We start from the raw sequence: 16,985 nt of genomic DNA on the forward strand, positions 1-16,985 counted from the left end.
AGCAAAGAGCACAGGTAAGCGCTCTTCGAGTCAGCAGACAAGACTGCATCTGCGCCTACTGTGAAGGAGAGAACGAAGCTGCTCAAACGTGACTGAGGAATTCAGTCAGGATAGCATCCCGGGGCACCTCTCTCGGCTGGCCCTGGCCAGGCCTTGCCCTGAGGGAAGGACAAGAGCCCCAGGCCCAACTGAGTCACCACAGCTCCTCTGCCGGGTCAGCCTGGAGCAGGGCAAGGCACAGCTCAGCCCTGAAGGGGGTGTGAGGGGGGGGTCACTGCCGCAGCCCTAGCCCCCACAGGCGGTAGGGACCCCCCCCCTCCATCGCCTCAGGGCATCCCCATCCCGTCACTGACAGACGACCACACACAAAAGGCGTTTATTCCCGCCCCTCTCCTATTTAAGCGTCCTTTCGACCAATCAGCGCCCAGGGGAGGGATTAAAGGGGGCTAAAAAGCGGGCGATTGACAAGCCCCCTCGATCCCGCTTCTCTGCGCGAGGAAGGGGGGGGGGGGGGGGGAGCGCGCCGGCAGCCAATCGCCAGGTGCGAGTAGACGGCTCGGCCAATCGACAGAGCGGTGGGTGGGGCCCGCCGCGGGGTCAGGCCGGGAGTGAAGGCGCTCCATCGCTCCTTCCTCTCGCTCGCGCGCTCTCTCTCTCTCTCTCTCCCTCCCTCCCGCTCCGCTCCCGGCTGGGACTTCTCACCGCGGGATCCCTCCGCCGCGGACCGGCGGTGTGCGTGCGCGCCAGCGAGCGAGCCTTCCTTCCCGTCCCCCTCCGCCCGCTCGCAGCCTTCTGGCGAGGGATTATTTCCCGCCGTTGTGGCGGCGGCGGCGGGGCGGCTCCGGCGGGGCCCAGCGCGGCGGGACGGGTCTTGCGCGGAGGATGGAGGCAACGGGCGGGCGGCTGAGAGAAGGAGCCGCCGCCCCGTGAGGGAGGACGCGGGAGCGTAGAGGCCTGCTCGGGGCCGCCGGGCCCTGCTCGGGCGGGGACCCCGCGGCCAGGCCGCGCCTCAGCGGCGTTCGGGCCTGCTCCCCCGGCGGCCGCCCGAGGCGGGGGGGGGGGCCCGGCCCGGCCCTGCCCGCCGCCGGGGGCTGCCCCCCGCGCTCCTCGCCGCCGGGCCCCCTCGCCCCCCGGGGGGCGGGTTTGCCGGGGGGGCGGGAGCGCGGAGGGGGCCGGTTGGGGGGTGTCGGGGCGCCGGCCTTGCGGGCCCCCCTCGGGGCGCTGCCGCCCGCCCTCGGCGCTGCTGCCCCCGCCAGGGCGTGCTCCCTCCGGCCCGGGGGCAGGCGAAGCACCATGGTGGAGAAGCGGTGCCCGCGGCTGCAGCGGGACGGCGTGTACCGCTGGTTCTCCGAGCTGCCCTCCCCGCAGCGCGTGGAGTTCCTCTGCGGCCTCCTGGACCTCTGCATCCCGCTGGAGCTGCGCTTCCTGGGCGCCTGCCTGGAGGACCTGGCCCGCAAGGACTACCACTCCCTGCGCGACTCCGAAATCAAGGCCAACAACCCCGCCGACCTGGGGAGCCTCACCAACCTGACGGACGAGGTGGTGCGCAGCAAACTTTTGGTCTCTCTCGCCCTGCTCGGGTCTGCCCACCGAGAGGCGGCCGGGGTCCTCTTCCGTACCCTCACCCACATCGATTCGGTCATCAACAACTATGGGCTACAACTCAACGAGGGCCGCACGGGGGATGAGTTCCTGTTGCTCTTCACCATGGCATCCAACCACCCTGCTTTCAGCTTCCACCAGAAACAGGTGCTGAGGCAAGAGCTCACCCAGATCCAGAATATCATGGCCAGCACCAGCAAGAATCCCAGCACCTCTACCCTCAACACCATGGCAACCTATCCTGGCTGCCATAAGGTGGGTACCCGGCTTTTGCACGCTGTAATGGCACTGCTGCAGTTGGGTGCTGGGTTGCGTCTTTGACAACGATTTTAAACCTTTCTTTCAGTGATGAATGGCAGCCTAAGAGGCTAGCAGGAATCACTTGCTTGGTTGGTGATGGGCATGGTCAGCTGAGGGCGAAAAGGGGGGATGCGTGGAGTTTTTATGGGCGCACGACATATTTAAATGAGAAGGGGTTCACAAGCCGATCAACAGGCAGCACTATAAACCTTAACTGATTGCTTCTGGCCGTACATCTGCTGAGGGGACAGTCCTGCCAGTTGCATGGAAAACCAGTGATTTAGTAGGGGAAACAAACATGTACTATCTCTAGATTTGGGAACAAGCATCTGTTTAAAAGTTTCCCTGGGAGAAGTTGGAAAGGAGGATCGGCTTTGGGAGTAGTTGTCCAGTGGCAAAGGCATCTTGGCGAGTCTGGGTTTTGTTTAGATGGATGTGATGGCAAACATTCCGAGTTTCTGGTACGAAACTTAAATGTTGTGGTTGCCTGTCACCCTGAATCTCTCGGCTATTGATCCTGGTGTCAGTGGTTCGCTGTCACTAACTCGCTGTTCGTTCATTCAATTGCCAGCAATTAAGCTAGACAGTAACATTTTAAGAGGTGCTGTCGGTAATTAGATATGTTACTGACTGCTTAAGTGCTTTTAGCCTGCTACAAGTTAGGGAGTCAAACTGTCGTCTTGACTGAATTTAACCTCCTTTAAAGTTCAAACTAAGTACCAGCTAAGTGGGTGCATGTGATCAGTTACCACGCTGTAGCTTTTGAGGATGTACGGACTCAGTCAGCAGATACCTGTGTTACTCTTCTATTGGGAAAGACGCTGTATACCTAAAGGCTATGAAAATCCCTATATTGGAGTAGTATCCTAAACAAAGCTGTTTCTGAGGGCTCAGGATAGATTCTGTTAAGCTGAGCATTGAATTTCAGACTAAGACAGAAATGTATGCTTGGTCTTCCCCTGAATTCAGATTTCCTTCCAATTTTGTGTTTCTTTGAATACAGCTGCCTTAATTGTAAAATTTAGATGAGTATTATTAAACTTCATATTTCTCTTAATCTTCCCTTCCTATGTCTTTAAACAGTGCTTGTTCCCCTGTTTTAAGGGGAAAGAACAAGGTATGGGAATGCCTCTTTATTGGGTTTAAACCTCTATGTGCATAAAATATAGATGGAAAGAGTATTTCATACAGAATGTAGAAGGGTGTAATTAAAACCAGAAAAAGCTTCCTTTCAGATACTGAACTACTTGCAACTTCACTTATTCAAAAGGATGCATGGACACCTTTGAAAGGAAAGACTGTAAAACATATACAAGTTTTCTGCAAATAAGACGAGCAAAAAAAAAAAAGATAAAATTACACAGGCAGGAACATTTTTTAGAGTATGCATTCAAAGCTTCACGAATAGTGTGCAACTTATGTAGCTGAAAAACTCCAGCACTATTTATGTCAATCTAAGATGGACGAAGAATCCATCCTGCCATTTTTTGTGCCAGTAGTAAGGCATACAAAACAGTCAACTGATGATTGTTTTTTTCTTTTGAACTCATTGAAGGGTTTGTCTCTTTAAAAATATATTTTTTTTAAGAAACTGGTGTTGAAGAATACTGGTCGCTAAGTACAGAATAGTTGAGAGGGAACAAAAAAGGTGACTGCTCTCACAGTCTCTTGAATATGCGTTTTGTTTGAACAGATGCAGATTTCCTTCTTCAAGACTGTTAAATTTTTTCGATGTTGATAGCTGGGTAATTTTGCTACTTTTAGAGTAAGCATTTGGCTTAAAACAGCAGTTGGATGAAGCAAGTGGAAAAAACAATGTCTTTCTCCATTCAGCCCTGTTTAAATATGCACAAATAAATTCCAACACTGTGGACTTAGATCTTGTGATGTTACCAAGTTGTGTTGTGACAATACTTGTGTTGTAACATCACCTAGAAAAAAAACAATGCAGATGTCAAGAGAAAGCTGCACTGGGCAACTGCCTGCCAAGAGTCCTGCACTCTTCGTCCTCTTCAGAATTGGAGGAGAACTTCTTCCCCAGTGCCAGCACTTTCTCATCACTCTTGTTGCTTTACTACAGCTTGAGCTACGCTAAGCTGGTACTTGAAGTCAGTGCTGTGTGTTAAATTGTATGAATGCTGCTCCAAATTCTCAAGCGCAAACCTCTTTGACCTCATCCTTAGAAAATGAGCTGGAGAAGTGGTCACCATTTGAGGTCCTGAGAAACTTTTGGAAGCTGGAATGGAGTGGATGTGTAATGGCATGCAAATAGGGAGCTCTTTGTGAACAGGGTTAGTTATCTTTCAGTGTTTCCCTTGTGCTGAGTGTGGGAATAGGGACTGATGCTTGTGTGGCTACCTGTTCTTCTGTATAACTAGAAGTCCGTTACAATTTTTGATGATTTATGTTTAACTTGTTTATTCTGGGAGACGCAACAAAAAAGTTGAACGGTGCCTTTGTTCTCTTTGCAGAAACAAATGGAAATGTGCTGCTTCTGCTTAGTCAGTCCTATTAAAATATGACACAACTTGATATTAGCTACAACCTTTTTCCAGAGGATTGGAGCTTGCAATCCTCTTTCCACCTCCTATCTCCTTCACATCTTACAGTGAAATCTCTCAAAAATAAATTATGTATAATAGTGAACAGACTGAACAGTTGATACAAAATTATTGTAAACATTTCATGATTCTTCAAGTTCCTTTGGGGTAGGTGAACGCATTTAAAGTTGATTAGTGATGCAAGCCACTGCTTTTTGCTGTTGTCTTTCACTGTCTGCTGCAATTGCTGATTACAGGGAGGCTCAAAACAGCTGCCCATATACTTTTGCTTTAATTTGTGCTTTTTGAGATTATTCTTGGATTATATGAATCTTAACTTTACAGTAAAAGGTGGCTGTGGCTGCCTTTAAGTAGGTCAGTAATTATTAGATTCATGATTTCTACTTGATAGTACAAAATGAACTTGCCCTAAGTAGGGAGAATGCTGCCCTCTCTACAGCAGACTATTGCTTTAGTCTCTGTAAAGATGATCACTTCTGCCCCTTGTCCTGTATTTTCTTCTGGTTTTGAATGGTGCCAATGCTTGCAGGACTTCAGTTGTGGATTCTTCAAACTTTTTGCTTGTAGGAATAAAAAGTTGTATAGTTTTTAAAAATTGAAGCTGTGCAAATTGTCTTCAAGTGAAGCACAGGCATATATCTAAAGAATCAGGTCTTTAAAAATTTTTGTTCCTGGGATTAACTGTAATGGGCTTATTAACTGGAAACGATGCAACTGAGTTTTCAGGCTGGTTTTGCACCTTAAGATGCCTCTTCAGCTGTCTTTTATACCTTTGCCACAAAGGAGCTAGAATGGTTTTCTGGCCAGCACTCAGAGCCTAGCCTCTGAAGGCTCATTTCTGTGCTGATGTATAGTGCTTAGAGCTGCAAACTGCTGCTCTCTTTGTAGAGGAGGGGGAGCTGGAAGTATCAGGGCATGTGAAAACCAGTAGCCAAATGTCTCCTGCTGTGCCTGTACGCATCCAGGTGCTTTGATAGGCAAATTGCCACTACTGAATTTGTGACCCACAGAGAGGGGAGAAATGTCTCAAAATTGTCCCCCAACATCTTGAACCACCCGTTCAGACTTCTGTTCTGTACAAGTTTTGACAACGAACATCTCTCTTCGCTGTGGGTGAAAACTTAATGTTTTTATTCATTCTTGGTTGCTTTGAGGCTGTAGTGATGCTGTCTCTACAGAATGCCTTAGGGTTATGTTTTGTAGATAATGACATACCAGGACCTACTTGGATACTGGCTCTCATCTAGACATAATAATATGAATCTCTGCATGGGCTGACTTCTTTTCTCAAGAAGTCTACGTGTGTTAGTAGCACTGAGGACGTAACTTCCAGAACTAGAGGAGAAGTTATTCATGAATCTGCCACCTTGTATTTCTTGGAGTTGTTTCATCTACTCACTGAGATCCTTCTGTAAAAACAGGGAAATAAGATAATGCTTTGGCTACTTAGCGCCTGCTCTGCTAGCTGACTGACAAGAGCTCTTTGCTGCAGTTAGCGTGATGATCTGGTTGTAGCTTCAGCTGCAGAACCAGGGTCATAAATAGTAGGTCTGACTACAGTTTGTTTGCAGCTGAAAGGAAATAAGTCAGTGACACTGTAGTTATGTGGCTGTTTCAGGTTGATATCCTGTGAATGGGAAAAAGGGCTCTTGCCTAGTCAGCTTCCAAATACTGCACCAATGGCTATTTCAAGTTTATAGCATAAGATGCTATTTTTCACCCTTGCTAATTCCATAGGCTCATCTAAAATTTAGAAATAACTGAAGACTGTGTATTGGGAGCTGTGTAGAGCTGATGTTCTGAGGGGTCCATTTCAAATACCTTCACCTTTCTGCACTGTTTGCTACAGGTGATTGAAGATACTCCACCTTCAGAAATATTCAGAGATTTTTATTTCATCTGTGGAATGATGAGTTGGAAAAAGCTATTACTTGTGGGGTTGAAACAGGGTCCTTAAGTCCTCACAGAGTAAGCAATCTAGCTATTAAGTGATCTATGTCAGCTGCCATTATGGCTTATATGCTAGCTTTGTAGGGATAGAATAAATCATGAAAAACCTAATTTTTAGCCTCCTAAGCCACTGAAGGTATTTCATAGCTTTAGTAGATTACCATGTTAATAGCAGTTGCTAGCTAGGATTAGAGTTGTTTACTCACTGATATCAGTAGTTGCTATCTCAGGAATGATCTCATTTTTCAAAAACACATGAAACTAGCCTTGGGAGTTCCAGGGGCAGGTCTTGTAGCTTCCAGCTGGTGACATGTGCCAATCTTTGCATGTCCTTTTCGTATTCTGGGTACTTGAGGCAACACAGATTACACATGCCTCTTGATGTTCCAGTTAAGAAATTTGAGGCTTCCAGTTCTGGCTCATTTCTTACAGATATTCTTGTCTGAAAGTTTTTGTGACTATGATAAAATGGTTCAGTCTCAAACCTGCAGCATTTTTGGAAATTAGCTTAACATACAAAGGAATCATTGGAAGACAATGGTCTCAAGTAGTAACGGTATTAATTACCACCAAATTCACTTTGCCTAATCATATGTTACGTGATGAACTTGAACTTAAGAACCTGAATTAGTTTGCTTGGGAAATCGACTGTACATCCAAATATCAGGGACAGAGCAGCCAAAAAAATTTGTGTTGAGCTAATAATGAAGTTGTTTTTTCTGTGAACTGTTTTCCCATTTTCTGTGCAGGCTGAATGAAGTTTTTGTTTTAAGAGTGCATTCCACTTCATTTTTAAAATTTACTTTTTTTTTCTACTAATTACCTTGTAACTATTAGTTTTAAGTTAAGAAACATTGAAGAAGGCCTCATCTCTTCTGGAATAAAAACGCCTATTGTAAGGTGTTGGACATTTTGAACTGTACCAGACTTCAAACTGTTCTAATTGAATCAATGTACAAGCTGTATGCAGATCCTACTTGGAAAAGCAGAGCCAGCAGTAGTTAACCACACCTAACAAGCATTCCAGTGTCTAACTTCAAAGGTACTGAACAGCATCCTTGTTTGGAAGTATTTAACCGTTTGGTTTAGCTTTTTTTTTTAAAATGTTTGAATTGCTAAAATTGAGATCCTGTCAACTTTTAGCTGGATACTAGATTCAGCACTGCCTCTTTCCAGCAGGGTAGAGCTCTTATTCTTCTCTGGACTCCTCAGTGCTGCAGTACCTGTGATACTTTTAAGTGTGGTCTGGTAAAGGTACATGTATAGTCATCTTCTATATTCAAATACTGCAGTGTCAATTTTACTACTTGCTCTTGAGTCCTTTTTCTCCTAAAAAAAGGCAAATATAGGAATGTTATTCCCAAGAATATAGATAAGAATTTCCGTGAATACACAGAATCTTATTATAGAAATGCTAGATCTAATTTGTCTGTAAAAATGAGAACCATTGTCAGGCTTAAACTAGAATTTGACTTTACTCTTCGGCAAAAGAATCGAAGCAAGCTGAATTGAAATTATTCCCTATTTAGACTTGAAATGGGTGTTAACTGTAGCAAAGAGATGTTGATGTGGTCCAGATCTGTATTTCTTTGTATCAGTTTTGTAATGAGCAAACATCTAAATTACTTGCTCTTGCTTTATGCTAAAATAGAATTTTTCCTTTGGTCCCATTGGTATGATTATCCAATAATAAGTATTGGAAGGGATAAACTTTTTAACAGGTGTTCTGGCCAGTATAGAGTTGCAGGATTTTTGTAAATAGCTGAAGTGGTCCAGAAATAATAAGATCAATTACTTAAGAGTGAGATTTTTGCTTTTAAAGATGTGCCAAGTCATGATGATAAATAGTGAAAGCCAACATTTTTCATGCATATTATGAGTTCTTTTCCAGTGTTGTCTTTTTTCCACCATAAGTAGTTTTATTACACTCAAGCCGTTACTTAAGTGGATATTGAGGAGGGGAGGAGGGAGAAATACAATTCACTGAATTTGTGACTTGTTGGATAACTTCTGCAAACCTTGTTAATGTGTGAATTGTTGCAATAGAGACTGGAGTGGCAACGAACCATTCTACCAGGGAAAGGCTTATGGTATCATTGCTTGGATTATACTTCAGCAGATTTTAAATTGTTTCTTTGACTGTCCGTTTACCTTCCACACGTATGTACTGGCCCCGTGGGGGCAGTTTCCCACCCATATGCTGGCAACGTAAGTATGGTGGCTCTAAAGTCAACATAATATTAACATTTTAAAGGCAGATGTCATTAAAGGCTTCTATAGCAGATAGGACCATGCTACACTTTGTATTCTCTCGGGAAGTGTAAGGTAATCTTCCCTTCTGGTGGCTATGCTTTTAGCTTTTGGTGGCATGCAGGTGAAGAAACAGGAATATACTTGTACATCAGTTCTGGGATATAGAGCAGTAGTATCTCTTTCAAGGTCTGGTTATAAGCAGTTACCTGTTTTGATTTCGAGGTGTTTTTAATGATTGGTTTGTAAAATTCAGATTTTATTTCTTTAGTTTGAAGGAAAAATATCTTTCTTGTCATCTGTCTCTTGAAATATGCCTGGTGCACCAGAAGTCTAGAATGAAAGTGCCTTGAATTAGTGCAGTGTGAGTGAACTGGTTGCACTTGCAGCTTGTCCAGTAAGCTATAGTAAGTCATGGAAGATGAGGTAGATGAAACAGGCTGTTGTTTTGTAGCTTATTTGCATTAATACTTGGGTTTTTTTCCTGTTGCATTTTATAGAGAGTTTTTCCCTTTAGAGTTCAAACTTGAACTCGGTGTACCTTTTCAGCAGGAAATCCCATGTATTCTGCCTGTTTGGCAAGCTTATATGGTTAACTGTTGGAGACTGTTTAGTGGTGGCAGAAAACATTGCATTAGCTAATACTAAAGAATTCTGAAACTTCTTTGCAGAGCGCAGCTTCACTTGTTTGGTTTGCAGGGTGAGCACACATCTTTGCAAAAACTAGAGTTGCCAGGTGTTTTCAAATGCTTCTTTTAACTGTCTTGAATGGCAAACATGCAGCGCAATGTAATTAAAGTCCAGTTACCCTGTGGTAGATTTATGTTCCTAGTATTAACAAAGTATTCACAATTCTTTAAGCAAAGGATTTTTAGTGGAAATTACTTAGTCTATAAAATACAACCCAGACTACTTTGGTCAATCTGCTCTACTGAATTTATAATGGAGCCTTGTAGCAGGAGTGTGATTGTCCCTGTCCCGTAGCATTTAAGTACTACATGCCTCATTTCATTCCAGTAATAGTCTCACAGGACAAAAGTATCTGATCTATTATCCCATTTCACTGTGAATTGCCTCTTCACCCTTTGTGTTCAAAGATGGATACCTTTTTACCGAATTCCTATGAGAATAGGTGTGGGACCTGTTGTAGCTGTTGAGAAACGTGAACACACCTGACTTGATTGCACCTGGTGCTTACATCTTTTTTTGGTAGACCTTGGCTCTTGGAACTGCATGAATTTCTAGCATAAACCAAACTCTTCCACTTGCATTCATGTCCCAGTCCAACAAAGCAACTAAATGTGTAAATTTAAGTGTTGAGCGGTGTTGAGGACTTTACTAGGTATGTGAAAAGTTGGGTGTGTCTGTGAGTGTTCCTTAAACATCCTTGTGGAAGACCTCAGATCTTCAAAAGGAGTAGTTTTTAGTTTTGTTCTTCTAGTGGGAGAACAGTCAGGTATTCACATATATGAGAAAATGCAGAACTGGTGCCTGAGGCTATGGTTTCACAAGCAGCTGGACAGACTAATGGCTTTTTGCTACTAAGATGTTTGCTTAGTCTTGCTCCTCCTCCTCCTCCTGGTTTTGTAGTCTCAGTGGACTTTGAGTTTCAGGTCCTTGCATTGGTTGCTCTTGTTTCTGGCTCAGACTTGGCCTACTGAACAGTCTCATGTATCAGTAGACTGACATCTGAGTGTTAGCAATGCATTTTTTTCAAATTATTTGGGAACCTGAGTTATGTCCCTGTGTTGGGAAACAGCACCTTATCTGCCTGAGCACGCAAGGGCTGTATCCTTGCCATCAAGCTTCTGCTGGAGCATTTTTGCAAACAGGATTGCACTGCATTAAAGACCTTGGTGTTAGCCTCAAAATAAGCTGCTGTTAATACTCACTAATATGAAACTGGCAGGAGTGAATAGAGTTGACTGGGTTTCCCCCACCCCCCCCGCCCCCAGACTTCAGTACTCCAATTCCCGAGTGCAGTCTTACATATTATCTGCATCAGCCTCAAGCGTGGAGGCCAGTTTACGATTATGAAAAACCTTTTTTAATGGAGACTTCCAAAGCAAGTACTGGCAGAAGCATTTATCTGTGGGACTTTACCGGTATATCATTGGCCACTTTTGAAAAGTGAACATCATATGAAAAAGTTCTCCTGTGTGATCAATGGCGGAATGTGTTCATGTGGCTTTTAGCTGCAGCCCTAGTATCTCACTTAACTGACTCACTGCTTTTATATTTTGTTCACTTTTCCTGTGTAATGCATGACCTAAATTTCATACCTAACTAGGTACAGAAATCAGTGTATTATTCCCTCGGATCCTATATCATTGTTTCCTTAAATTATAAGTCATGTTACACTTTAGGTAGAAAGCTATGTTGATTTTTAGTATTGGTTCCACTTCAAATGAACTCAGCAAATATTTGGCTATTAAACCATGTATTTTCTGTGTTCTGCTTAGTTATTTTTAAAAGGAACATATAGTTGCTGCTTTGGTAAATTCTTACCAGATTAAGATTGCCTTCTATCAGTCCTGTTATTCTTATGAAAGACTTTGCTATATTAAGTGTTAGGCATTGTCCCTGGGGAGAAAAGCTAACAGTTCCTGAATCTGACTTCACAAATTTACCATTTTCTATATTGACTGCCACTGTCTTGGATAGTGGCAGAGCCACTTCAGGTAGCAGTGGCTGAAAGAGAAACATACCCTGTTGAAGTAACTGTTCCCGGTGATTTTGTTGTGTGCATTTTTATTTTTATTTTTCTATGTGCTTTTTGGTGGATCAAGGGTTTTGGAGAGCTTTCTAGAACTTTTTTTGCTGTCCCAAGAAGATACGTGCCTGTTAGTACGTCTCTGATGTGAGAAGAAAATCACTGCACTCTGCTGAAAAAAATGTTACTGTTTGCTGGCAGGTGAAAAGGGAAAAATGTGGTGGTAACGGCTGAAATTCTAGCAATGATTTCTGGTAACTTGACATTTTTGTCCTTGACCCCTGAGTCAAAGCAATTTGTTTCTCTTGCTGGTTGACTCCTGGGGTGGAGGGCTTCAGGGTGGCATTCTGTGATCCTTCTGTCTAGCCCTTGTTGGGAGGGATGTGCTTTTCAGTAGTTGATACCAGTTTTGATACTGTCTTTATTACTATGGAGAATGAGGCACAGAAGAACTGGGGCTGAGCCTCAGTTAGTCATTATGTAGCAAAGAATTTTCTTTGTTATTTCCAGTTATGTCTACTACTTTAACTTGAAATTCAAGAGACAAGTTAGGTTTTAATCTGGAAGATCAGAAGTTCATCTGTGAGCCAGATGCTTTGCTATAGAGGGAGTAGATGCAATATTAAAGTTGAGTAAAAATAGTTTAAGAATCTCTTCTGCACCCGTTTGAGTGGTGCATCTTCTAGAGTCATTGAATAAACCTACAGGCCACTCTAATGTTAAAGCAATTTATGAATAATCTAGTGAAACTGGATAGGTGCAACAGAGGGCTTCCCTTCTCTCTGGCCCTCTACAAAATGCTGTGCAAAGGGTAAGATTAGGCATGGTGAAGAATATAGCTTTAACTCTCTGGGGTTGCTGTTGTATTTGATTAGTTTTCATGGACTGCTTCTGCTGATGTTTTCAAGTAACTTCAGTTGAAAAATCCAAAGTCTTCTGTTAATGCCTGGTGCTGTACCCTCTTAGACCTTGAATGATTCATGATTTTTTTCTGCATTTATAAAATGTCACTTCTGTGGTTTGTTATGATATGTAGCCTGAACATTTCTGGTTTCTGTGATGCCAGCTTATCTGCCTTTACTGTGGACCGTTACTGCTTTAGAAAATAAGCCTTTAGCAGTTCTTGAACAGCAGATGCTTATTCTTTAATGGCACTTTGGCTTTCTTCAGAGATGTTACAGATACTAAAAAGTCCAAAGCAATTTGCTTACCACTTCTCAGAAGCGTTATCTCACTGGAATGCCTTATTCTTTTTTCGGAATCTGGTGACTACTTATTAGAAGTTGTTTGTGCTGAGCCCAAACTAGTGATTACAGTGGTGTTCAGATATGGTGAACATTCCTCCCAGAATTTACCTGACACTGAGTTTCTACAGTTGAATTTGAACAAGTCCTTTCTGGGTATCTACTGTTAAGCTTTTGCCAGTGTTTATCCCAACCCTCCCAGGACAGTATCTTTTACAGTTCATAGCTGATGGGTTATTGTTCCTCTGTTTTGCTTGGCCTCAAATTAAAATAAAAAAGGCTGTAACTATTTTGGAAATAAAACTTTGATTTGCAGAACATTTTTCATTATTTTACTTTTCCTAAACAAATCCAAACCTTTGCAGTATTGGTATGTTTAAGTCAGTGGAAAAAATTATTTAAAATTTGGAATGAAAGCTTTAAGCAGTCAGATTTGCTGGTTATAACACCAGTCAGCTCACTAACAAAGCACTCCATTTGGAACTAATCAGAGCTTTGTGATTTTTCTAGGCCAATTTCAAACTGCTTTGCTTTGATGTGTGACTGAATCAGATAGTATATGAACTCAGTCAAGACATATGGGCTAAATTAATCTTTACCAAGTATATAAAAATTAAATCTTTATGGAAAGAATTGGAGGTTATGTATAAACAAAATGCAAATTTTAAACTGCAGACAATGCTTATTGTAAGGATAGTGGAGAGAAGGGAATACAAGATAGGAGGCAATATATTGCAACAAACTGCTTGTTTAGAGATTATGTGACTATGTCCTTACTCAGTTTCAAGTACTGTAAATGTTTATATTTGCTGATTGTTCTGACTGCTTGGAACCTGGATGTTTAGGATAACAAAGTCTTGCCTGAATCGAATTTTCTAGCTTGCTCTGTTGCTTGGTTGCTCTTCTGAAATCTCCCCATTGCCAGGAGGATGGTGGTGTCATTGCTCAGTCTGCTGGAACTTCCTCTCGGCAGCAATCCACTGGAGTGAGAGTTTAATGAGCTCCAGGAGAGAGATGTGTGAGATAAGCTTTGGTAAAGACTGACTCTGGCAAGGAGACTTAAACTATTCCCCACCCTCCCCCCAAGCTTAAAGTTTAATGGCTAGTCTTTCTAATGCGAAAGCTTGATACTCAGTTTTTGTTATTGGTGGAAAGCTGTGCTGGAGCAGCATACAAGTAAACTTTATTTTTTGATGAAAAAGTAGACTTAACAGTGCTGAAAGGAAAGCAGGTATTTGTAATCCTGCTTTCTTCTGACACTGATCTGTCTTTCTCGATTTATTTCTTTGCACATGTAAGCTTTTTTTATGGATGTGAGGTATACCAAGTCTTTCACTTGTGCTACTGCCTTAAACTGCATATAAATCTATAAATGTCAGTCTTAAAATAGAGCTTACAATAGGTAATTGTATAGAGTAGGGATGTGCTATTTTTTTACTTGCATTGTGTATTCTGATGGATGTCAATATGTAAGGCTAATGGTAGGGTGAGCAAAGTATTGTTTTAAGCGTGAATTGTCCTAACTCATGGCACTGTCTCAAGTAATCAGGGTCTGAGCGAGCCTTTTTCCTTACAGGGACCTGTAGTCTCTGGTATTAGTTACCACGAATAAAGGATAGCTTCTTTTGTTATGTCGAGATGCACATTTTCTCCTGTGACTTGTGAAAGGCTAAAATCCATGCTAAATTCTAATTACAGCTCTCCATACCAGGATTTCACGTTGATTCAAAGTGTGGCAATTGAAATTCAAGTAATGCGTTAGTTAGTGTGAGTGCTTTTGTTTGTCTTAACTACCTCTTTAAAGCACACTTTCCTCTTTAAGTATCTTAAACCCTTGTGTTCAGTACTGCTAATGTAATTGTTCATCCACTTCTGCTTCTCATTACCTAGAAAACAAGAGAGTAATTGCCTTGCTTATGAGGCAGATGCTGAATGTTATACTACAAGTAATAGATGTTTTTATGTGTTGCTGCATAATTGTGAATGCTCTTGTGGACAGCAAGCTGAAGTGGGCAGTGTTCAATTCTGCTTTTTCTAATGACCATTTCTGTAGTTTTAAGTAACAGTGAAAATATGTTTTCTTATGCTAAATGCAGTTTAGAAGGTACTTATTAGGCCATGAAGTCTGTTTTGATGATGCAGCCTTCTGCCTGGGTGTTTTTAGTGTGCAATTTTTCACTGAAATATGATCATGATAGCAGGCTTTTAAATGGCAAAGACAAGAAAATTAGGTTTTTTGCTAAATTGGAATTCATTCTTTGTAATCTGTGTGAAAATACCTTGAAATGCCTTGAGTCTGCATCTGTGTAGATGGGTGACGTGACATAAAAATGATATTTTTTTCAAAGAGCCCTTTTCCCCTAGTTTTCTTGTTAAAAAGTTAAGAACTGCAGCGTGGAGAGGTTAAGGGTCTTGCAATATCTCTACAATTGACTGCTGTGTGACTATTGTTTAAAAAAGAATTATACTTTAAGTAGCTTTATAGATTAGCCAAGATAATCTAGATTTGTGAATGGCTGCTGACTAAAACAACTTCCCTGAACTGTTACTTGTGGAATATCAGTAGTAACACCCTTTGGTTTTAAAAGAAGCAAACGTCTCTTAACTGCCTTCAAAGTGATTCTGCTCACTCTGGAGGAAGGTGTGATGTTTGTGCATTCCCTCGGTTAATTTTATTGGATTTTTGTGGGTTTTCTTTCCAGGTCACTCCAAGATCCGAGACCCCCATCAACAGTGTCAGTAACAGTTTGGAAAATGTACTACATACATCAACACATTCCATTGAGGAGTCATTACCCAAGAGGCCTTCGGGGAAACACTCCAAAGGTGTGTCCTTTTCCGCATGCGTACTTCCAATGGGGGAGCGAACTCTTATCTCTTGATGGCAATTAGCATTATTTTAATTGTGACTGGAGACTGGAATTTTGCTGCTTCTGGCTTGGGTTGAGCAAAGGAAGTCATAGAAGAGTTTTTGTAGGAAGTGTTAGTGTATCAGTGAAGAATGGTCAGTGAGAGACAAGTATGTTTATTCTTCTGTTGGGAAATAAGCAACAAGTTCCTTGTGAGTTGAAATATCAGCTTAGCTCTCATGAAATATTATATTCTCAAAGAGTGAATATCTCTGACACTCCACCTCTCATCCTCATAGTAGCAGGTTATTTCTTGGATGAAGCGTATGGTGATGAGTGTTGCTTTACTGGGGAAAAGAGGAGGCATCTAAAACAGCAGTTAGGCTTCCACTTCTGCCTTTCTCTTGGTTCTTGAGTGTAAGTGAGAAGCTGAGGGAAGGGGAGTGGAGGATATAAGAGAGAGCTTGCACCTTTCTCAGCACATGTGCGCACTCTGAATGTGGTTATAAAATAAGTCTTATTTTTGTAATGTTATATTGCATGCTGACCTGGCTGAAAACTGGCCTTAGCAAATTTGACTTAAGCATGCATTCCATTTCCATACTCCAGGCTATGATTACAAGCATTAAAATGTCTAGGTTAAAGTGTGCCTAACGGTATTTTTGTTTAATGCATACAAAAAGCACTGTTAAGTGAGGAGAGTCTTTGAACTGGGAGCTGCTATTTGTGTAGAACAGCTTTTGTGAACTCTTTGTGGTATTAATAAAAACAGCTCTGTATGGCAGAACTAATGCAGGGGAAATACACCATCATATTAGCAGCACGAGTATATTGCCTTCAAATGTCATTAAAAATACTGTCATGGACCATATAAATTTTTTTATTTTTTGGAATTGGTCTTCAGAGTTCTGTTTCCTTCTCTGCCACTGGCTTGCTGCACAACCTTGCAAATATAGTTTAATACCACATAAATGGTGATCAAGACTTTCAAAGCACATCTTCACTCAGAGGAACTGATACAGATTGGAAAGGGTTAAACGTCCCAAGGAAATGTTCTTAGCTTGCCTCCACTGGACCTCCTTTTCTGTGACATACTCAACTGTAATCGCAGTAGCTGTAAGTAGCAATAATTTTTTACAGCAGAATAGTGCTGTAAGTAGCTATTTCTCCAGCTGTAAAAGCTATCAGGGTAGAAGAAAATGCAACACTAAGCAGAAGCATGGCTGGGTTTGTGGCTTTCATCTGATTAAAAGTAGGACAGGGTTCAACACTGTTTTCATTTGTACTCAGTGATTGCTATTCCAGTACCATATATGCCAAGATTAGTCATGGTACACTGTGAAAATTAATTAGGTTTTCCTCTGATCTGTTTTTCTCTTATAGAATACCTGCTTAGTTTTCAGAGACTGTAGCTTTTTAATTTATAGATTGCCTTAGTGATAGTTGGTAAAAGGAGTTGTGGAACAAACACAGTTTTCTTACTGATACTCTGCTTTCTGGTTCACCAGCAGCAAAG

General features: G+C 42.2%; 1 protein-coding gene across 1 annotated transcript in view; it reads left to right on the forward strand.

The window, feature by feature from the left end:
- The first annotated feature begins 597 nt into the window (after nt 1-597).
- Nucleotides 598-16,985, forward strand: part of ZCCHC14 (zinc finger CCHC-type containing 14) — a 55,682-nt gene continuing 39,294 nt past the window's right edge. The window contains exons 1-2 of the mRNA XM_069793319.1: nt 598-1,857; nt 15,323-15,446. Of these exons, the coding sequence (XP_069649420.1) occupies nt 1,294-1,857; nt 15,323-15,446 (688 nt within the window). The 5' untranslated portion in view covers nt 598-1,293. The remainder of the gene's footprint in view (nt 1,858-15,322; nt 15,447-16,985) is intronic.

This window comes from Haliaeetus albicilla, chromosome 10, assembly GCF_947461875.1.
Source record: "Haliaeetus albicilla chromosome 10, bHalAlb1.1, whole genome shotgun sequence".
Classification (NCBI taxonomy): domain Eukaryota; kingdom Metazoa; phylum Chordata; class Aves; order Accipitriformes; family Accipitridae; genus Haliaeetus; species Haliaeetus albicilla.